Source organism: Emys orbicularis, chromosome 5 (assembly GCF_028017835.1).
Source record: "Emys orbicularis isolate rEmyOrb1 chromosome 5, rEmyOrb1.hap1, whole genome shotgun sequence".
In the NCBI taxonomy this organism is placed as follows: domain Eukaryota; kingdom Metazoa; phylum Chordata; order Testudines; family Emydidae; genus Emys; species Emys orbicularis.
Genome location: NC_088687.1, coordinates 132,874,312 through 132,898,578, shown reverse-complemented (window position 1 = coordinate 132,898,578; position 24,267 = coordinate 132,874,312). Strand labels below are relative to the sequence as shown.

The window sequence follows — 24,267 nt, the reverse complement described above, 5'->3', positions numbered from 1 at the left end:
CAGCCCTACTGGGAGGGCTCCTAGCACACCCCCATCCTTGCACACCCATGGAGGCACCAGCAACAATCTGTCCCAAAGGAAGGTCCTTAGAGTCATAAGAATTTGGATAGGTCATCAGCCCAACTAGCTGCTTGGACAAGGACAATGGGGAGAATCCATGAATATTTTCATGGGCGGGGAGGAGAGTAACTGAAAGGTAAATTGAGATAAAGGCTCTGAAAACTGCTGTTAAAAGACCTGGGAGATTTTAACTGCTTAGATACCCAAGGCCGCAAACAACATCCCTGGTGCCCTCTCCACAGATCACTTTCTGTTATTCCATTCATAAAACCATCCGTGCTGCAACTTGACCTCATACGTCGCTGTCACCAGGTTACAGAGACCAACACTGCATAAGAACAACAGGAAATGCCCTTGCAACTAAAATGCAGTAAATTTATATCAACTGATTATTTGCATAGTCACTCATGGGGGACGTCGCCTAGCTGGACTGTTGAGTATTTATAACTGGTCCCATTTGCACTGCCTGGTGAGGTGAGCTGTTCAGCATTCCCCACGGAGACCTGTCAAGATGCTGTCGCAGGCCCAGCTTCTCTGGATACTAGTGCTTTGGATTCAGGGTGAGCATTATATCAACAGGGAACAGACTTCATAGGCAATAAAATGCTAGCTAGGTTTAAAACAATACTGCAGTACTTATTTTGCAAACTAATGTTAAATAAATTCTTAAATTAAAAATGCATTTAAATATCCAGCTTTAATTACTTTTAATAATGTGCCCTGACTGCATGTATTCTCTCTCCATATCTAGACTCCTATGGCCAAATTGTTTTGACTCAGATTCCAGAATCCCTGTCAGTGTCCCCTGGAGAGAGAGTCACCATCAACTGCAAAGCCAGTACCAGCATTAGCAACTACTTAGCCTGGTTCCAACAGAAATCGGGACAAGCTCCTAAGCTTCTTATCTACGATTCTACTAATCGCGCCTCTGGGATCCCAGACCGGTTCAGCGGCAGTGGGTCTGGGACTGATTTCACTCTCACAATCAGCAGGGTTGAAGCTGAAGATGCTGGAGATTATTACTGTCAGCAACGTAACAGCTTCCCTCTCACAGTGATACAGACCATTACAAAAACCTCCCTGAAAAGAGAGAAAGCTCGCTGCTTACTGTTTCTCACTGCTGCGACCAGGAGGGCAAATTTTATCAATGAATGCAAATGAGAAACAGAAAGTCACTCAAAATACACTTGACATTTTATACACATCTAAAATCCCAAAGTCATCAACAAACACACCCAGGAATCAGTTCCCCCTCTACTGAAATCCAGCTCCACGGGAGTGGAAGCAGCAGTACAAGTAGGGAGGTATGGTATGATACGCCATAGCAGCAAGATATTTGTTGCTGGTACGGTGTACCGGAAAGAGGAGGGGCAGAAGGTGGGACTGCTCGGCGACCCCACGCCCGCAACTCCTCTGGCGCAGCAGTACCACCCCCAGCCCTGCCACGCAGGGTCTCCTCCGATCTGTACAGCAGCCAGCCCCGCCAGAGGACTCTCCCAGGAACCGCAGGGGGGAAAGGAGCAGAACCCCAGCTCCTGCCCCCTGCCCTTCCATGGAGCTGCGTCTCCTCCAGCTCCAGGCAGCAGCCGCGCTGGAGGACAGGGCTGGGGGTGGTACAGCAGATAGAGGAGACCCTGCGTGGAAGGGCTGGGGCTGTACAGCAGCCGTGCCGGGAGACAGACAGAGAGAGCCTCCCTCCCCAGCCCCCGAGGAAAGGTGGGTGTATCATGGGGAGGGGACGGGGAGAACATGGGGGGCCCGGGCTGGAGGCGGGGCAAGGAGGAGCCATGTGGAAGATCACGTGAGGTCACATGCCCCCCATAAGGGGGGTGGCGGGGGAGAACATACCGGTAAGAAATGGATTCCAATTGCACCACTGCAATTCAATCCGGATTGTTTTATCTCATTAGATCTACAGGGAGCATTTTCAGTAGGCAGGACTTAAACTCTGCCCCAATACTGATGCCAGTATTAATCCCTGCTATTGCAAAACTTGCTGTGGGTTGTCTGAGGACCTGGAGTGGTCGTGGGTTTAGTGCTTTAGTGCTATTGGGGCACTCTGTGCATCGGATGAGGTACACCCTGTGTTGTGATAGGCGCAGATCTCAGGGGTATGGTTCAGGCCAATTCAATTAAGCCATCTAATCAAAAATGAATGTTTGAAAACTCCAGATGTGGAGTCAATTTACATGAGCTTTGCACAGTCACAAACAAACAACACTTTTTCCCTGTGCCACTGAGCTCTTTTATAAAAGCATTGGCTGGGACTTCATGGACCCAGAAAAAATGAGTGTATGAGGCAGCTCTGGTGTTTGCATTCCAGGTAAGAAATAAAAGCCAACCCAGGCTTTGAGGCAATATAGCATCAGGGGGGGAAATCTAAAAAGATGGAAAATATAATATCACAGTACTTTATAAGTTACACCTTAATACATTCTTAACCTAGAAGGGACTGTAAATACCGTCCTGAGCTTTACATAACTGTAATAATATGTCAGGTCTGATTGGCTTTTCTTTCTAAATTTAGACTCCTAAGGAGAGTGTGTGACAACCCAGAGTCCAGAATCCTTGACAGTGTCTCCAAGAGACACTATCAGCTGCAAAGCCAGGTCCCGCACTACCAGTTATGAGGCCTGATACCAACAGAAATCAGGGCAAGCTCTAAAGCTCCTTATATATGGTGCTTCCTCCCATCCCTCCAGGGTTCCCACCCGGACCAGTGGCAGTGTGTCTTGGACTGATTTCACTCTCACAGTAAGTGCCGCTGAAGCAGATGATGCTGGAGATCATTATTGTCAGCAAGGCTGGGACTGGCCACTGTCACAGTGATACAGATCAACACAAAAACCTTCCTGTTCTCCATGAAGCATAATGAGCTCAACTCTGCGGGTGTCACAGCTGAGTGTCGAACTATCGCCCTTTCACTGACTTCATGGCAAATCCAAACAGGAAGGATCTTGGGTCATGGACTGATTCTGCAACTGAAAACTGAGAGAGAGTGTGACAAGCTCTCTGAACTGCATCACTGCTCAACAGGAACAAGGGCAAAGTAAAATCCGACTGCAGCCTGGCCTGCTTGGTGTGTAGATACAGCTCAGCTGTTTATAAGAAACTCTAATACCCTCCTTACTACTAGGCCAAATCCTCCGCTCCTTCCTTACCCTGCATTTGTGCGTTGATTCAGCGTCATACTCATACAGTCAAAGACTTTAAGACCAGAAGGGACCACCAGATCATCCAGTCTGACCTCCTGTACATCACAGGCCACCAACCCCACCCAGTACTCGCACACTAAACCCAACAACCAAAATTAGACCAAAGTATTACAGCCTGCAGCTGAGTACTATAGCTGAGTAGTATGTAAGATATATGTTTCCTATTGCTGGGCCAAATCCTCGGGTCCTTCCTTACCCTGAGACGAAAAGAACAGCCTTACTGGGTCAGACCAATGGCCCATCTAGCCAGTATCCTATTTTCTGACAGTGGCCAATGCCAGGTGCTTCAGAGGGAATGAACAGAACATGCAACCACTGAGTGATCCATCCCCTGTTGTCCACTCCCAGCTTCTGGCAATCAGAGGCTACAGAAACTCAGAGCATGGGGTTGCATCCCTGACCATCTTGGCTAAAAGCCATTGATGGACCTGTCCTTCATGAACTTATCTAATTCTTTTATGAACCCAGTTATACTTTTGGCCTGCACAACATCCCCTGGCAATGAGTTCCACAGGTTGCCTGTGCAGTGTGTGAAGAAATACTTCCTTTTTTGTTGTTTTAAATTTAGGGCTATTAATTTCATCCCTCGTTCATGTGTTGGGGTAGATAACACTTCCTTATTAACTTTCTCCACACCATTCATGATTTTATAGACCTCTATAATATCCCCTTTTAGTCATCTCTTTTCCAAACTGAAAAGTCCCAGTCTTTTTAATCTCTCCTAATATGGAAGCTGTTCCATACCCTTAATCATTTTTGTTGCCCTTCTCTGTACCTTTTCCAATTCTAATATATATTTTTTTGAGATAGGGCAACCAGAACAGGACACACAGTATTCAAGTTGTGGGCAAACCATGGATTTATATAGAGTCCCTGTGTTTTAGCCCTGCTGTACTGGACAGTGAACTTGTAAGCATCTGCTTTAACACATGGCCTTACTTTGGTTCACAACTTAGCCTGGTTTTGCTGACATGGGGGAAATTAGTTATTGCAAATTTGGGGTAAAATTTTCCCAGGCATAAGGCAGATTAATTAACATTTTGAGGGTTTATATGAAACTTCAATGGCTCATAGGCCTTGTTCTGGCCCCCTCAGGGTGAATTTCGCCCAGAAACATTTTTTATTTGTTTGTTTGTTGCTCTGCTGGTTTTTTGCGTTATTCATGTTCCTGGGTCCTTTCTAAATGGATCCTGCAAACTACTTTTAGCCTATGGATCATATATAAGCTTTTCCCCTGGACTAATTGTTCTTCATGGTGAATGAGTGGTCACGTGAGTCATGGGGTATTTTCTCTGCTCTCTGTACTGATGGCTGTATCCCTGGGGCTGCTGATCTGACCACATTATTCATTTTTATTTATAATTCACTAAAAACCTCCTTTTTATTTCACCCGCCACAGTCACAAAATTGTCACTGTAGTGCCACAGAATCCAGAGATCTGCCCCAGGATTCAGGTCAAGCTTCTGACGGAGTACACAGGGCTCCATGCAGATGGCTCAGAGATGAGAAAATGAGACCTGTTTATTCAAACTGACTTTTTAACTGTGAACATCACTTTCCTTAAAGAATCTTTTCAAATGTGTCGTTTCCTTTTACATTCAGTGAGAAGCATCTCCACATCCCCACTATGGAGCCTGGACACAGTCCTCAATTAGGGCCTGTCATAACTATAAAGGGAAGGGTAACAGCTCTCCTGTGTACAGTACTATAAAATCCCTCCTGGCCAGAGACTCCAAAATCCTTTTACCTGTAAAGGGTTAAGAGGCTCGGGTAACCTGGCTGACACCTGACCCAAAGGAACAATAAGGGGACAAGATACTTTCAAATCTTGGTGGGGGAAGGCTTTTGTTTGTGCTTTTTGCTTAAGGCTGTTGTTCGCTCTTGGGACTGAGAGGGACCAGACATCAATCCAGGTTCTCCCCATCTTTCTAAACAAGTCTCTCATATTTCAAACTTGTAAATAAAAAGCCAGGCAAGGCGTCTTAGTTTTACTTTGTTTTCTCAGCTTGTAAATGTACCTTTTACTAGAGTGTTTATCTTTGTTTGCTGTATTTTGAACCTAAGACAGAGGGGGGTCCTCTGAGCTCTTTAAGTTTGATTACCCTGTAAAGTTATTTTCCATACTGATTTTACAGAGATGATTTTTACCTTTTTCTTTAATTAAAAGCCTTCTTTTTAAGAACCTGATTGATTTCTCCTTGTTTTAAGATCCAAGGGGATTTGGATCTGTATTCACCAAGAGTTGGTGAAAGGAAGGAGGGGGGGAAGGGTCAAATTCTCCTTGTTTTAAGATCCAAGGGGGTTTGGATCTGTATTCACCAGGAGTTGGTGAAAGGAAGGAGGGGGGAAGGGTCAATTTCTCCTTGTTTAAGATCCAAGGAGTTTGGATCTGTATTCACCAGGGAATTGGTGAAAAGTTTCTAACAGCTTCCCAGGGAAGGGAATGGTGGCAGCGGACCAGAACTAAGCTGGTAGTTAAGCTTAGAAGTCCTCATGCAGGCCCCCACACTTGTACCCTAAAGTTCAAAGTGGGGATACAGCCTTGACAGGGCCAGATTCTGACAGCCTGACTCACGTTGAGTATTGCGCTACTCTTTGAACAGTCCCAATAATTACAATAGGACTGTCTGAGGAATCTGGCCTTGTGGTAAACGTAACATCACAGACATCAGTTCTTTCAGGCACCCAAATCCAGCTACCCCTAGACACATGCTAGGGATTTTTACATAGTTATGCTTATTTTGCATATCCATGCATGAGTGGCATTTCCCTGTAGCTCAGAGGGGTTATAACGGCTCCATGTCACAGATCATGGTGCATTGAGCAGCAGCTGTAAGTCCGGAGCTCTCAAGATGAGGTCACACACTCTGCTCATTTTGGTGATAATTTTCTTTATGAAGGGTAAGTGCATTAGATTAGAATTGTAAAAATGTGTATAAAGAGATGGACAATAAGCTACAGCGTATCATCAGAACATAGGTAAGGAATGACTTGTCAAATAGATGCCAATTCTTATTTATATGCTTCTGTATGTTCTGTCTACATAAAGAACAGAATTGAAATAGTTTCATATTAAATAAAATCCTGGTTGATAACAATGCTGTGACCATTTAAATCCTTACACTATCAGGTACAACTACAGACACACCTGGATTTATGCTTTGATTTCACATACAGATGCCAGTGGAGACATTGTGATGACGCAGACTCCGGAATCCCTGTTGGTATCTCCAGGAGACAGAGTCACCATCAACTGCAAAGCCAGTTCCAACATCGGCAGTGAGATAGACTGGTACCAACAGAAATCAGGAGAAGCTCCTAAGCTTCTTATCTATTATGCTTCCACCCGTCCCTCCGGGATCCCAGACCGGTTCAGTGGCAGTGGGTCTGGCACTGACTTCACTTTGACAATCGGCAGTTTTCAAGCTGATGATGCTGGCAGTTATTATTGTCAACAGGACTATGGTTTGCCTCTCACACAGTGATTCAGGACAGTACAAAAACCTTCCTCTGTAATGGTTCATCACTTCTATTGCAACTCTGTGTTTCAGTTACTCTGTCAGAGTCTTTCCAGGTTTCACAGCCCGTCAGTGCAGAACAATATTAAACACACTGACTTGTACATAAATTATTACACCATATAGTAATTTCTCCACAGAGTTCAGATAGATCAGGTTAGAAAGCACCTAAGTAAACCAGGAGACCCCAGGTTTGAGGCTGTGGAAACAGTCTACATTTTGTTCCATTTATAGTAAACAAAACATCAGAAGTTGGCCTCATGGATAACTTAGAAACTTCTGCAGAAATGTGGAAACTGTTAACTACTGAGCTGACTTCCTTCAGAGTTTGGAAATGTAGTCTTCCCGCACCCAAAAATAAATGACAAAAATGAAGACAGCAGGTCCCCTGCTCTCTACCTAATCTGTCCGTCCGTCCTTTCAGCCTCCCATCCATCCTTCCTTCTGAATGCTTTCTGTAGCACCCATTGCGGCAGTATCTAAGCATGTACTATTCTACCTTACCCCTTCAAAGCTGTGGAAGGTAAGAGGGAAAAAATGTCCAAAATACTTGATCGTTTATAGATGGCCTCTAACATGGGCTTAGAAAATCCTGCAATGTTTTAGCAATGCTAGTCTGGGATCTATCTTCTAGTTGACAATGGAATTTGGTGACCCCCTGGATTCCCCGGGGAGATGGCAGGTAACCCCTGAGGGTTAGGAAGTAGAGAATGGAGTCTTCAGCTATTGTTTGTGTTTCTGATTTCTGTGTCTATTTAAACAGGTTTTAAAACAAAATATTTATCCCCCACACTCCACCTGACACCCCACCCGCACCCCAGCACTCAGGGAATCCTGCCCTGCTCTTGTCAGGCATACAACATGAGAGAGAAATACCTTCCTTCTCCTTCGGCCATGATGGTCCAGCAGTTAGGGCACTGGTCTGCAGAGGACACAGCAGCTACAGGGATCAATCACTGTTGAGTGCCTCGCCTCGAGAGTTTGCCCTGTACAGACAGAATAGGTCCACTCAGCCACTACAGCTCTAAGTCTTTGGGGCACAGGGGAGCTCATTGAGGGTATGTCAGGGAGATAGAACCTCCCCTCAGGCCGCACAGTGTCAGCAAATCGGCTCTGTGGTCTCTACTCCAGCCTCAGGACGGGGGCAAGTTCTGTGGTCCTAGCATCCTCACTCCATGAAGGGCAACAACTGATGGATCAGTGAACTGGCAGATCCGCCACACACACACACCCCATGGGACCAACAACACATGGAGCTTCTACAGCATTTCCCTCCAGGGTGCACAGGGGCTATGTACCCTGAGACCCTGCCCCTCCCAGAACAGCAAAACCGCAGCAGCTTCCCTGCATCTGGGCCTGTCTACACAGTGGAGGGGATGGCAGGAGTTGCTGTTTAATGAAGGGCTGTTCAAACAGTAGACCTGAAGCGCCAGCCCTTGTGTGACTAGCAGTGTGGGCCAGAACAGACGTGGTCCTTGGACAGGAGGACCGGAGGGTTGGGCCGTGCAGGGAGCGTCCCCCACTGGGGCAGCCTGCACAAAAGGCACTCACATGAGCATGGACTGCTCGCCCCATCCATCCACCATTCACCAATCACCTGGAAGGGATGAGGAGGGGACGACACATGAGGGGGAGAGATCTGCTCCATTTTAGAGGATGGAGTAGAGCATCTCCCTCCCGCCCAACCCCCGGCAGGTCCCTGAGCAGCCCTAGCATAGACTCTGCCTCAGATCTCCTGCAGGGGCAATGCAGCTGCAAAGCACCCCCTACAGATGATGGATCACCCAGTCCGGGCTGTGTAACAGGGCTCTGTATTAAATGTGACACGCTCTTAAATCGTCATACACTTGTGTATTACATTCGTTAATCTGCATGATCCAACTAATGGAGTTGAACATCCCCCCGTGACAGCAGGTGGCAGCACAGACACGTATCACCCTGAACACACTGCAGACGCTGGACGGGCAATACTTTGTAAGAAGGGACAGCAAGAAAAACAAACAACAGAACATCTGAAATGATACAAACAAATCAGTTCTCCATTCTAGGGCCTGAGGCGAGATGCTTTGCATATTGACGTCTGCCTGAGATTTCCCTGCTGCTCTGAGCAGTTATATATGGAGTCCCTTTTTACAGTCTTTAGGGTTTATGGATCAGCACCTGTCAGTCAGGCCATATCAAGATGCTTTCACAGGCTCAGCTCATCTGGCTGCTAGTGCTCTGGATCCAGGGTAAGATTCCATTTGAGATAACACTGGTCTGGTGGGATAACCAGAGATTGAGCTCTGGAAACCTCTCTCACATGTATATGTAGACACACAATATCTCAACATTCTTTGGGGTTTTTTTTAATGCACTCATTTTTCGTAATCTTGGAGTTAAATGAGAGAAAAGGATAAACTATGCTACACAACTAAAGTGAAAACATGAATTTTCTCACTCATGTATTATGTTAATTTACATTCTCCTTGCAATCCAGACTCTGGTGGGCAGATTGTGCTGACTCAGACTCCAGAATCCCTGGCATTGTCCCCAGGAGACAGAGTCACCATCAACTGCAAAGTAAGTTCCATCACTAGCAACTACGTAGCCTGGTGGCTGGTTCCAACAGAAATCACGACAAACTCCTAAGCTTCTTATCGATGTTGCAACCTCCCTGCAAATTGGGGTCCCATAGCCCAGTGTCTGCAGTACCACAGTTACCTCCTATCCTAAGGAGCAAAGACCATAACTATGGGATGGGGGATTGTATCCTGGAGAGCAGCGAATGAACGGGACGTGAGCTCTCAATGCGGTGCTGTGAGGAAAAGGGCTAATCCTCACAGGCAGTGGGTCGGGAAGTGGCTATGCTGATCACACTCTCGCAATCAGCGCCATTCAAGCTGAAGATGCCAACATTATTACAGCACTCCCTCCTCACCACCCCATTCTGCCCCCCCACAGTGGTACAGACCAGCACAAAAACGTCCTGGCTTTGTTAGCTCCAGTTCTCACACACTATTGTAACAGACACTACCAGTGGATCGTCCCAGAATCTGGAGGCCCTGCATAGCAACCAATGGGTTGTGAAAACCATCCGGGCACAGCACCTTCAACACCTTCTTTAAACTAGAGCTTTGAACAAATCATGGCCAGCAGGGCCGGTGCAAGGAAGTTTCGTGCCCTAGGCAAAACTTCCACCTTGCGTCCCCGCACCCAGCCCTGCGGCAGCTCCCCGCCCTGAGGCACACCCCCCCCTCCCGCGGCAGCTCCCCACCCCCCAGCCCGGGGAGCTGTGCGTCAGCTCCCCACCCCAGCTCACCTCTGCTCCGCCTCCTCCCCAAGCACGCCGCCCCCGCTCTAATTCTCCTCCCTTCCCAGGCTTATGGTGCCAATCAGCTGTTTGGCGCCGCAAGCCTGGGAAGGGAGGAGAATTAGAGCGGGGGCGGCGTGCTTGGGGAGGAGGCGGAGCAGAGGTGAGCTGGGGTGGGGAGCTGCCGCACGGCTCCCCGGGCCACGGGGGTGAGGAGCAGCCGCGGGGGGGAGGAAATTGGGGGCACCGCTTTTTGGCGCCCCCAAATCTTGGTGCCCTAGGTAACCGCATAGTTCGCCTTAATGGTAGCACCAGCCCTGATGGCCAGGAACCTGGACTGTCCTGAGTCTCGGCTGCTCATGGTCTGGAGAACTGAATCTGAGCCAGGATTACTGCCTCTGGGCTGCTTCTAGGGCCTATGTGGCCTAGGCTTGGCATAGCCATTGGTGCATGAGACCAAGAAGAGTTGTCCATTGTCCAACACATCCACTGGGATCCAGCAGGGACAGGGGAGGGCAAAGATGCTTTAAGGCAGGGAGGGATGGAGGAAGACAGAGGTGGAATGAAATAGGAAGGGTTGGGGCAAAGAGATTGGCTGAGTTTAGAGGATAATCTGGAGGAGGGAGGTTTTGAGTCAGGGGAGAAAGGAAATCCAAACCCCTGCTGCCTGTGATATAACCCTGCCCCTGTGTAACTGATCCCAAACTACAAGGTAAAGGCACCAATGACCCTCACAATTACCCATCACTGCCAACCAATTCACCTACAATAGAGACAACAAAATATAGAAAGTACAGGGCCACGTAACTCCATGTTATAGCTGTAATGGCCATTTCATGGATAAGATGCAATACCCTGCTGCAGAGCAACAACGTCCAGCTCCCCAGGGAGCACAGCTACTCAGGAACGATCTGGTCTAATGGGTCCATGCAAATCATGCCCTGTTTGTGTGGAAAGACACATGAAATTGCTCTCCCAGAGGCCTGAGCAAAACTCTGCACTGTATTTAGCTGTGCAAATTGTGAGCAGATTTTCATAACCATCCTTGAATGCTGCATTGTCAACCATCAACAAGTCAGGGCCCAACATATCATGAGAGTTTCTTTATAAACAATAAATGTTGGCTGCTTTTATTTCCCTTCAGGATTTCACATTTTCAGATTTTTCTCCACAACTACGTGGACTAGAAACTCTCTTTAAAAAAAAAAAATGAAAACAGATTCTCACCTGATCACATGACTCCAGGAGCTGGAGCTTTATGAAAAACACCAGATATCACAACATTTTCTCACCTCACAATCTTGTATGAAGGCCAACAGCATTATTAGCCTCCCCTCAGTGGGCAGGGAGGGTTAGGCCCATGAATACCTTCTGCACTAATTTAGCACCATCCACCTGGGGATCTCTAAGCACTTTACAAACACTAATCAGTAATATCTCAGCATGACCAATGAGAAACTCCTTCCCCATTTTACAGACAGGGAAGATACAGCACAGAGAGATTTAGGACCCGATTCTGTGGCCATTGACATCAATGGGAGTTTTGCCTTTGATGTCAATGGGAGCAGGATAGAGCACATGTATAGTCAGATCCTGCCACCCTTACTCATGTAGATGATCCCATTGATTTCAATGGGAACTCAGAGCACTCAGTCCTTTACAGGATTGGGCCCACAATGACTAGCCAAAGGTCACACATTAAGGCTGTGGTAGAGCCAGATCAGGCCCCGCATTTACTGTGCCTGAGCCACTGGACCATCCTGCCCCCTGGAGGGCGAGTGACCCCCCCACACACACTGCGATGATGCACAGAAACCAGCTCTACGTCTAGTCAGAGCAGGAGGCCAGGATCCCGCACACAGGGGATGCTTTCCATGTGAACTCCCCAGTGACGCCGCCCTGTTGTTCTGAGGGGCTATAAAACATTTTGTTCCACTCTCCGCGGTTTATTGAGCAGCACCTGCCAGCTCAGACACATCAAGATGTTGTCCCAGGCTCAGCTTGTCTGCTTGCTGGCGCTTTGGATTCAGGGTAAGAATCAGAACCGGACGGCACTGGCACAAAGCTCCATTGATATTTTTAAAAAATCTAAATATTTTAGCTAGATTGGCATTTAAACCAATAAATGCATTTCTCACAGTTATGGTGTAAATATATTGATGATTACAAACCTATTGTTTTACCTGCTCTATTTTATGACATTATCTAAAGATGCAAAATGTCAATAAGTTATTAACATATAATATTGCTCACTATTGATGGCCAATTATCTGTATTTATTTTTATTTCATATTTAATCCAGACTCCTATGGGCAGGTCACTATGACTCAGTCTCCAGAATCCCTCTCAGTGTCTCCGGGACAAAAAGTCACCATCAGATGTACAGCCAGTTCTAGCCTTGATAGCGACTATATCTCCTGGTACCAACAGAAACCCGGACAAGCTCCTAAGCTTCTTATCAATTATGGCTCCACCCTTGCCTCTGGCGTCCCAGCCCGGTTCAGTGGCAGTGGGTTTGGCACCGTTTACACTCTCTCAATCAGCAGAGTTGAACCAGATGATACAGCAGATTACTATTGTCTGCAGACTGAGAGCTCACCTCTCACAGTGATACAGACCAATACAAAAACCTCCCTGCTTGAGGGGGTGGGGGGTTAATGCTGCTTCCTGTGAAGATCATCACATGATCAGTGTAGCTGCTGCACCCTGACTCAGGATGACATATCTCAATGTCCAGGGCTCCTCACTGCAGTACGCCTCTTTGTATGCTCCCAGCATTCTGGGGCCGAGCAGGGCCAATCCTACAATGGGCTAAGAGGATCCCGTTAGGCAGGGAGTGACTTCAGTGTCTCTTGAGCCCTCTGAACCATCAAAGAAGTTAATACTTGCAAGTCATTGGAATTAAAGAGCATTGAGGGCTGTCAGCACCTCTCAGGAACTGCCTGGCATCTTGTGGGAAGAGGCCGGAAGGGAGAGAAAATATGTTGACACTCAAGGCTATTTGACTGCGAAGGGGAGTTCACATGAGCAGCTTGCATGGGATGGATAACAGGGTGAATGGGCTGGCCATAGGGTTGGGTAATATGTGTAAAGGGGTGGAAGAGATGAGGGGCAAGGAGGAGAACCCACATGGAAGGGAAGAGGAAGGACAAGAGAAACAAGAGAATGAACGGAGAATTCTCAACAGAAAAATGGAACGACTATTGCGTTATCTTAAAAGACAGGGTGAACAAGATTTTATTCAATTTTAGTTTCACTGGTGATTCTTGTATCCCCATTTCCATCTCCTCTCACACACTCACTGTGGGGGAAATCCTGTCCCCACTGAAGTCAGCAACAAACCCCCCATTGATGTCAAGCGGTCCCAGATTCACCCTCTGTGACTTTCTGTAGTCAGCCCACATTGTGTGTGCATACAAAACTGTGCTTCTTTCTAGCAATGACTTGGGGGGGGGTGCGGGGGGGTTGGGTGGCCGATTGCAAAGCTAGAGCTGGGGAAATCTTGTGTAAGTGGAAAAAAATAGCAAAGCGCACGATGGGAAAATGTACTGGACACATTCTTCCTACCGCTACTCTGAACGTTAATTGTGATGGAATTTTCCTAATATGTTTAGCACCAAGGAGAATGCTGAATAGAGCATCTGTACAGGAAATCAATGTGCTAATGGGGAGCAGTTTTGCTGCATCTAATGAAGAACATGCATGAAAGCTGATGTAAAACTATTCATTAATATTGTAAATACAGAAACACAAACAAGCATTAACAATAAATATTCAGCCTGTTCAAGGATTCAAACAGCTGAACAAACAAACAAGCAACTCCACAAAAGACAGGAAATGGAAGAGAAAGTGAGTGTCAAAAAAAAAAAAAATCCTTTCAACAAGCACAGTTCTGTTTACTGAGTTAAAACTATTTTGTTAACTATTTACTAAGTATCAGAGGGGTAGCCGTGTTAGTCTGAATCTGTAAAAACCAACAGAGGGTCCTGTGGCACCTCTTGCATCTGAAGAAGTGAGGTTCTTACCCACGAAAGCTTATGCTCCCAATACTTCTGTTAGTCTTAAAGGTGCCACAGGACCCTCTGTTGGTATTTACTAAGTGAATCTTCACAGAAGACAGTGGAGATATATCTGTTTGCATCACTAAGGATAATCTATGCTTAGTCATTTCCCTTTGTGACTATTAAATGTGTTTACATGTCTTTAAATGTATCTTCACCTCACATCAGGCTACAGGGAAAATAAATCATTGCACTCAATATCCCCCCTACTGCCACTAGATGGCATCACGCAAATGTATCACTTCTGCAGAGGTGGGGATATATGAAATTCTGAACACAGAAAAAGAGTGTGTTATTATTGTTAGATGTGTTTAACACTTCTCAGAACAAATGCAGACCAGAACCTGCCCAGAAGGTCTTATAACCCATGTCCCTGATGCTGCTAACACTTGGGCTCGTCAGTAATTTATCAGTATTGCCTACCACAAACAGTCAAAAATCATGAGACTGGTTTAAAAATTATGAGATTACAAAAATACAATTTGAGTTCTTTCATTTGCCATCTGGTTTGGGGCCTTCAAGGGGTGGCACATGGATATTTCTCTGTAACAAGTAGATGCTGTGATTCTCACAGAATCAAGTGTCCCCAGGACAATACCAAATGTCATAAGACTCATGATTAAATAACAAGAGTTGGCAACACTGCTTTCCACATGTGTGTGGTCACTGAGTCCATGATTCGCCCTACGCCTGTAATTCAACAGATCTACACAGGTACATAATGTTGCTGTTCTGCACATGGGTGATACTGGGAAACCAAGTGCCAGCTCTAGCCAAGGCCATAGGTGTTAGCTAAGAACTAACAAAGTCATAGCTGGAAACCAAAGCAGCTCACCGGTAAGTTAGTTAGTTTTGTTCAAAAGAAGTATTAGTCTTATAAGGATGTATTTAGTGTTTACACTCTCTGAAATGCTTGTAAGTTGTTGCCTGCATTACTCTCACTTGTAAGTTGCTATAGTCCATGCTATAAGGAAATACGTAAGTTTTGCTTTATAACTTAAAAAAATGTTTGCTCTGAACTTGTGAACCCAGGCACAGGAATGGCCCCCCAATCCCCATTAAGGAGGCCTATCAAGGTTAAATGGGCCATGAAGAAATATCACACTACAAAGGATTGGGGAATGGCCATATTACACCATGGAAATGCTATTTGCAAGGGATCTTGTCTCAGGGACTGAAAGGCTGCATGTAAAAGATAAAACAGGGTCACAAGAAAACAGGATCATCTGTTTGCTGCTTGAACTGTCAAAGGGCAGAGACATTTAGGCAGAGATGTCCAAGGGTTACCCCTGGGTCTGCCCTGAAAGACATTTTGAATTGACAGATCACTACAACGCTGTCATCTTTAGGAATCATCGATGGTAACTCATTTGTGTGTGTATGTCTGCTTGCTTTAACCTGTAAGTAACTCCCTTACCTCTTTCTCCTACTTAATAAACCTTTAGATAGTTTAGTACATGATTATCTGCAGGCGTTGACTTTGGTGTAAGATCTGGGGTAAGTGACTGGTTTCTCGGGACTGGAGGCAACCTGAATATTTTGTGATTTTTGGTGTAAGGACCATTTATCACTAAGTCCAGCTTGCCTCCCTGGGTACAAGACAGACTGGAGAGTCCAAGGGGACTGTCTCTGACTTCATGGTAAGACTGTTCTAGTGATCCAGGAGCTCACACTTGTTACTGGCTTGGTGAAATCTAATTCTAGAAGACGTCACCAGTGTGGGACGTCTGCCCTGTTTCTGACAGTCTGCCGTGATGTAGGGACGCATGGGCGTGGGCCACTCCAGACAGCGTGACAATATGCTTACAGGATCAGGGTCTAAAATGCCAGAACAACAAGAGGAAGTAACACAGGGAAAGTAGAGGAAAGAGAAGGGTAACCAGGAAGATTATGTCATTACTTGAAATGTTAATGCATGTGTCGGTTGATTACTAGTTACTTTCTCAGGTTATATGAATTGTGCCAGTGGAATTAGAGCAATAGTATATGGGAAACTGAAGAAGTGGGTTCTCGAGAACGCACATAAAGGAGGAGACATGGCGGTTGGGGTCAGGAAGGTGTCCCCAGGCTGATGGGGCAGCCTAAAAGAGGGGCGGAGGTGCGTGTGGAGAAAGAGATGGAGGGGGGTCCAGACAAGCAGGTTGGGCAAAGTAAAGAGTCCAAAATCAGGAGCCAGGAGCCAAGAGCAGACTGGTGGGGGGAGATGAGCTGTGGAGTTTGTAACATTAATACAGAAATATACTATCTGCAATAATGCAAATCTATCCATTCTGTGGGCCAGATCCTCTCCATGTCCAAATCAGCATAGCTCCAATGAGTTCAGGGAAGCTACACTGATTTACAGCAGCTGGGGATCTGGCCCTATATCAGGGACTGAGAACAGCTGCTTTGCATATTTGCATCCCACTGTTCTTTCCATGCTGCTCAGAGCAGTTATGAAGGTTTCACTTCACTCTTTGTGGTTTATTGATAAGGGTTGGTCAGAGCTGACACGTGAAGAGGATCTCACAAGCTCACATCATTTGGTTCTTAATGCTCTGGATCAAGAGTAAGAATTGACCCAAAATCTGGAAGATGCACAGACTGTTTTCAGTATCACAACATGGATATTCCTTTGCTCTTGTTTAGCTGCATTTAGAACCCAGTTGCAGTGTTTTACATTTAGTTCAGAAAACTATTAAAAATGCAGTGTTTACAATTCACTAGTGTGTGAAAACACAAGAGGTTCCATATTTATAATTATTTTAATATTTTTTGTTAATATTTCTTTTTATAGTCAGGCTCCATCGGGTATATTGTGATGACTCAGACTCCAGAATCCCTCACTGTCTCCAGGAGACAGAGTCACTTTCATCTACAAAGCCAGTTCAGCCACTTGGTACCAACAGAAATCAGAACAAGCTTCAAAGCTTGTGTACAGCGCTTCCTCCCTGCACTCTGGGGTCCTGGACCTTCCACCTGCCCTCAGCCAGGCGGGGACACGACCGGGGGCTATTCTCAGCCCTCCCCCTGCACCGCGGGCAGGTGGAGGATCTACCGTGGCTCCCCATGGCTCCCTGGCTAGGCTCCATGCTGGCCTGGCTGGAAGTGGGGAGGGGTGACCTGTGGAGCTGCTCAGGCCCCCCCGCGCAGAGCAGTGGAGGGTCCGCCACAGCTCCCCACAGCTGCCCGCCTGGCTCTTACTGTGGCCGGGCTGCAGCTCCGAATTCCCCCCCTACCCCGCGTGGGTTGGGAAAGCCGCGCTGGCAGCTGTGGGGAGTCTGGATCCCTCCACCTGCCCTGGGTGGGTGGCCCGAGCAGCCTCCAGACCGCCCCCCAAGCTCCCCACTCAGGGCAGATGGAGGGTCTGTGCTGCGGTTCCTCACAGCTCCCCTCCCCCTGGCTCTTACCATCAGAGCCCTGCGCGGATACAAATTTTGTATCTGCATCCACACGGCTATCCACAAAAATGGTCCACAGATATAAAGTGGATACCTGCGGATTTGTAGGGCTCTGCCTATTGAACCTCAGGCCATGGTGTTTCTTGGGTTTAACAACACTATCTTAGATGATCCTGGATTTATTTTTTGCCTGCTCATCTAATGCTGTTTCCTCTCCCCTGTGGGGAAGAGAAAGAAATTTTATCATCTTGACCTCTCCTCCAATCCAGTGTTCCAACGGGATCTCAGATGGACCAGGGATTCTGCCTGCCTGAGGAAAGAGCTGGCAACAATCATTACTCACCTACCACCTAAAGGAGCCTCTTTTTCTTTCTTTCCTTTTCCCTTCTCCTCTCCTTACCTTTATCCAGGTCTCATATTTGGTTGGGGAACCTGTCTTGTCAAAACTAGCTACTTTATCATGACTCAGAATAATTTGGTTGCAACCTACTGTAGTTAATATTTTCACACGAAAAACATGAGTTTTCTGATCAGCTCTATTCCATACTGGCTGTGGAGTGCAAAATACAACATCACATTCTTTTAAAAACCATGACATGTCCCCCTTCTTATCACTCTGGCAGGACTCAGTTCTGGGGAGTTGCTCATGTGGCCTGGTGGGCTCTCTTAGGCATGGTCCTAACAAGGTTTAATTATGTTACGTTGCATGATATATACATTCATTGGCAGAAATTGCAAGGTGGTGAGAGCTGAGGTGCCTTCTGTGTATGACACCCACTTTAATATTACTGTTTGGCATTGAAAACCCAGAGGCCTCACTTGGGATTGGGGTCCCATCCTCTAGGCACTGTACAAACACATTCCAGGCATCAGAGCAGGGTGCTAAGGACGGAAGCCTGGGGGTTCCCTTGGCCGAGTGGGTGAGAGGAGGACAATGACCAACCAGACTTTATGCCATAAGTATGAGTGAGGTAGGAGGAGAACCAAGACAGGGCAACATCACAAAAACCAAGGGAGCACAAGATTTCTACACTTAGTGTGTGACCGACAACATCCAATGCAACCGAGACGTCAAGGAAGATGCGGATGGAGATTGGGCCAGGAAAAGGCTGAGAGCAGTTTCAGTGCAGTGGAAAGGGCATAAACCAGATCAGATGGGAGCTGAAGGAAAGGAATTGGAGGCATCAGCTGTAAATGGCCCATTCAATAAGCTTAGGGAGGAAGAGGATGGACACTGCTGTAACCATCCACAGCAAACAAGTTTCATCTCTTAAAGCTTAATCCCTTATTTATATTCAGTGACCGGTATTACAAAGGAATCTGGCAATAATCATCATAAAAATCCCTTAAGTGGACTTGTAATTTTTCAAACCATCATGTAAAGATTAACTAATTAATGAATTTATTAACTAGCATCCTAATAATCCATTCAGAAAACTGCTTTCTGAATGAAAACCAGGATCTGAACACTGTAAATAAGCTCTCACTGCATCCCTCTCTGCAAGGAAAGACAGATACGCAACCAGACTGAGGGGTGTACATGACCCGGGGTCTGCAGAGGGGATGGACATTTACACAGAGATGCTGCTTTGCATATCACCACCCAAGTAACAGTTCCCAGCTGTTCAGAGCAGATATAAATGTGTCACCTTCACACTTCATGCTTCTGAGCTCGGTATCGGTCACTAACGTATCAAGATGATCTCCCAGACTCAGCTTCTCTGGCTCCTCGTGCTCTGCATTCAGGGTGAGAACAACAGGGGAAATTAGCTTTAAAGAAAGTTATAGTATTTTACTAGGCTGCAAATGCTCAGAATTTCCCTTCCCAGCAATCATTCCTAGCAGCAATTAGTGTCAGCAGAATGAGAGCTACAGGCTAGACACCTAGAGATGTAGCTTTGTCGTTTTTTAAATATGCTGATGTAGGAATGACTTTATATTTCTTTTTATCCTAAATCTATTCTCGCATTGCAGACTCCAGTGGGCAGATCGTGATGACTCAGAGTCCAGAATCCCTGGCAGTGTCTCCAGGAGACAGAGTCACCATCAACTGCAAAGCCAGTTCCAATATTTATAGCAACATGGCCTGGTACCAACAGAAATCAGGACAAGCTCCTAAGCTCCTTATCCACAGCGCTTCCACCCGCCCCTCTGGAATCCCAGACCGGTTCAGTGGCAGCGGGTCTGGCACCGACTTCACTTTTACAATCAGCCGGGTTGAGGTGGATGATGCTGGAGATTATTACTGCCAGCAGCATTATACCCCCCCTCTCACACAGTGATACAGACCAGCACAAAAACCTCCCTGCTCTGTTTAGTTTCAGACTCTCACTCAGTATTTCAGCTGCTTCCTGTGCTGCTTCCTAGCACTGGTGTTTCTGCTGCCCTGCAATGGGATGGCTGGGTGTGTCAGACTTCGGTCCCCTCCCTCCAGATCTTCCACTCCCTTTGGTGCTCCCACCATGCGGCTCATCACTGTTTACTGAGCAGTTGCTCCCCGACCACTAACACATAGTTGCAAACAGCAATAATCTAATCATAGCAAACTGTGGTCAGAGTAAAACCTCTGCCTGATCCAGGCCATTATCTAGCAAAGTACAGTCACTGCTGCAGCTCCCCTTTCCCTGCAGAAACCTCTTCGCAGGATTGAGGCTCTGGGGTCTTGTCTACACTGGCAAAAATGGGACGCAGAATTTCCCACCGGTGTTCACAGAGCAGGGTTAGATGACATGATGGTAAAAAAAATAAGGCCCACCTGAGCCCTGTTTACACTACACTTTCCTGCAGTGCTACCATCATGTTTATTTAATCCAGTATTACTATTCAACAGTGGCTAGACCCAGCAGCTTCAGAGGAAGGTGCAAGAAACCCTGTGTCAGACCTAGTAAAGCAGTCCCTCTCAGCCACTCTCTAGAATGCGGTAAAGAGACACATCCACTGGGTCCCGGGTGTTTTAAGCCTCCAGCACCTGAATGGAGTCCAGCCACTGTCCCACACTTCAGGTCTCTAGGCACACGCTTTCAGTGCAACCCTCTGTCTAGCACTTCCCCCCTGAGAGCTGCGACCACGGAGTCCAGCTTCCCGGCCCCTGGTCCTAGCACTGACTCCTCAACCTTCCTCTGTAGCTGAAACGCACCCTCTCCTAGAACTGACCCTCGCACCCCCCCATGTGAGCCTTCTGGGTTCCCATTTCGCTCTCTCAGGAGGCCCGTCGCAGCGGTGAAGCGTAAACCACGCTCAGAGAGACAGATTGCACAGATTCTACCACCACTGCTCTTCTACATGTAACGAGCGTGTACAGATCATACAGAACACAACAAACACCCTAACTGCAATGCCCCTCACTAGCTCACCCTTCCCTTGGGAGTCCCTGGAGAAACATGTGTGTGCAGGAAGGTAGGCGGGGTGCCCTGTTGCATCCAGGTTTCTACATGCTGAGTTGCTTCACCCTCATGGAGTCTTTCAGCCCAGCTGGCCATCAGCTAGGATGCAGTTACTCTTTAGCATAACTAATGTGGTCAAAGCACAGCTGTTTAAAGGTAATAACCTTCCCGTTGTCTTCAGTCTGAGAAAAATGAGTCTTCTAGTTAGTAGGACATGGAGGCTATACATACAGAGAGGCATGCATGATACAGCAGTTTTCATAGGAACATTTCATAATAACTTCATAATATCAATCAGAATTCATAGGTTATACAGACAAATCCCCAAATTGTGTCACCCTGCAATCGCAGTGAGGGAATAACTGGGCTCCTGGGAAATTTCTTCCTCACCCCTATAACTTACAAGAGTAGCTCTCCGTAGTGTTCTCCCCTGCAGAGCCAGTGGTCAAGAGGAGATATGACCACTGTCACTCCTGCTTGAAGCACTAGTAACTCAAGCTCTACATTCACTCACTCCCGCATCACTTTGTGGTTATAAGATTAAAATTCTATTCAGAATCAGCCATGCAAAGATGAAAATATAAATGTTTCCACTGACTATTGCTTAGCTGCACTGACGAGCTCTAGGTATTTATATACGGATAATTTATTCATATATCACTGCTCTACAGCCAAAATGCTTCTGAAATAAATGTAGTCAAACTTTACTAATTCTGGGTCACTGAGAACGAAAATGATGCTTAAAATTGTTGATTGGCTCTAGTTTTCAAGATATGCTATTGGGTCAGTATATACGACCCTTGACTTGGGAATGGCGGAGGATAAGTGAGTTATAAAGGGAAGGGATCTCAATTTAAACCAGAAATGACTAAAATACATCTTTAACTGGATCTATGAATAAATCTATGACTGGGTTTGGACAGTACTTGCTTTTTAGGCAAAACAATGAATGATGCAATCTGAAGCTGGTATTGCGTCATACATGATATGAATTGCATCATGTTATTCCTAGAAGTCATGGATGATGCAATCATAACGAAGCTTACATCACTCTGCTGAACAAATTGCCCTATATCAGCTCTAGAAATCATACAGTGTCGTGCTCTCTTATTTGTCAGTGTTTGATTTTGCAAAGGGACACATTTCTGTTTAGCCAAAGTGAGCAGAGATGCCTCGTACTTGTGTGAACAGTGCAGATAACTTCTGCTATGTTTGTGGTGAAGTGACTTTTGCATCACAAAAGCGCAGTATAACCACTATGGTTAAGAAAGCCTATCACCTTTATTTTGGCTGCCAAATTGGAGATCAGGACAAGAGGTAGGCCCCACACATATTCTGCAACACTTGTGCAACAAATCTTCACCAGTGGTTGAACAGGAAAAGGAAATCTATGCCTTTTGCAGTGCCAATGATTTGGAGAGAGCCAACAGATCATACCAGCAATTGTTACTTCTGCATGGTGCCTCCAGTTGGGAAAGGTGTGTCAAAGAAGAAAAAGTGGACTGTGCATTATCCAAACATTCCATCAGCTGTACGCCCAGTACCCCACGGAGAAGGACTGCTGGTTCCTGATGCACCAGAATCATTCTCACTTGAGTCAGACGAGGAAGAGGATGAAACTTCTGGTCCTGAACCATCAATGTCACAGGACCCACATTTTCTCCCATCCTCCTCCTCTGAACCACACCTCATAACACAAGGTGAACTGAATGACCTTGTCAGGGATTTGGAACTACCCAAGAGTAAGGCAGAGCTGTTGGGCTCCAGACTACAGCAGTGAAATCTCCTGGCAGGTGATGTTAGGGTTTCCATGTTCCGTGACCGTCAAAAGGATCTTGTCCCATTCTTCTTCATGGAAGGTGATCTTGTAGCCTGCAACAACATCGATGGTGTGATGGCAGCCCTCAACATCGTTCACGATCCAGATGAGTGGAGACTGTTCATTGATTCATCGAAGACGAGTCTTAAAGCTGTTTTACTGCATAATGGCAATGTTTTGCCATCAATTCCAGTTGGTCATGCAGTCCATATGAAGGAAACCTATGACAACATGAAACAACTTTTGAGATGCATAAACTATGACCAACATCAGTGGCAGCTTTGTGGCGATTTGAAGGTTGTTGCTCTCTTGCTTGGTCTGCAGACTGGATACACAAAGTACTGCTGTTTTCTCTGCGAATGGGATAGTCGTGCAAGAGATTCCCACTACATCAAGAAAGATTGGCCACTCCGACAGTCATTGGAGCCTGGGAGGAAAAGTGTTCAGCATCCACCACTTGTTGAACCAAGGAAGCTTTTGTTACCACCATTACACATCAAGCTGGGTCTGATGAAGAACTTTGTCAAGGCCATTGACAAAACACAAGCAGCTTTCAAGTACCTCCGTGGAAATTTCCAAGGTTAAGTGAAGCTAAGATAAAGGAAGGTGTCTTTGTTGGTCCTCAGATTCGTGAACTTCTTCGAGATGATGCATTTGACCATGCACTGTGTGGCAAGGAAAAGACGGCATGGAAAGCCTTCTAGTTAGTGGCAATAAATTTTCTCGGAAACAACAAGGCAGACAACTACAGGTTGTTGGTGGAAAACCTCCTCAAGGCATACAAAAGCCTTGGTTTTAAAGATACATTTTTTGCACTCTCATCTAGATTTTTCCCACCAAACTGCGGAGCAGTGAGCGACGAGCACAGCGAGCGATTTCACCAGGACATTGCAACAATGGAGAAACGCTATCAGGGCAAATGGAGCCCATCAATGCTTGCAGACTATTGCTGGACAGTGACAAGAGATGCTCCATTTAATGAATACAAGAGACAAGCCAAGAAGCACCGAGTAGACACTGAATAGGACTAAACTATGTACATAATAGTTTTTTGCCTTTTGTTTCATAATAAATTTTATTTATATAATCCTTTTGCTGATTTTTAAAGTGTTACATAAACAGGACAGGTGAAATATTATCATGTAAAGCAACCATAAACATATGAAAAGACTTAGGTTTACAATTTATGATTAAAACTCTACTATCTACACAATATACATAGACATAAAATGTAAAAACTTAAATATCTTAGAAACAGTAGCCAATCAGTTGTTTTAATTGTGATATTTGAATTCAGCACATCAAAATACATAATAAATAGCACATTTTATCTCTGAAGCAGACGACTTCTCAAAAATTGTAGACCAGTGTATTCAGACTCCAGAGGGCAGATTATGATGACGCAGACTCCAGGATCCCTAGAAGTGTCTCCGGAACACAGGGGTCACCTGAACTGGAAAGTCAGTTCAGAATCTCACAATTCCTTAGGCTGGGACCAACAGAAATTGGGACAAGCGTCTTCTTTATTATGGGACTTCC

The 24,267-nt window shown here is 46.1% G+C and overlaps 1 gene segment (V, D, J or C); it reads left to right on the top strand.

The window, feature by feature from the left end:
- The first annotated feature begins 537 nt into the window (after positions 1-537).
- Positions 538-6,760, top strand: LOC135879695 (Ig kappa chain V-III region MOPC 321-like). The segment is given in 3 exon segments: positions 538-620; positions 812-1,169; positions 6,406-6,760. Coding segments are annotated over 3 exon segments (762 nt in total).
- Positions 6,761-24,267: the final 17,507 nt, after the last annotated feature.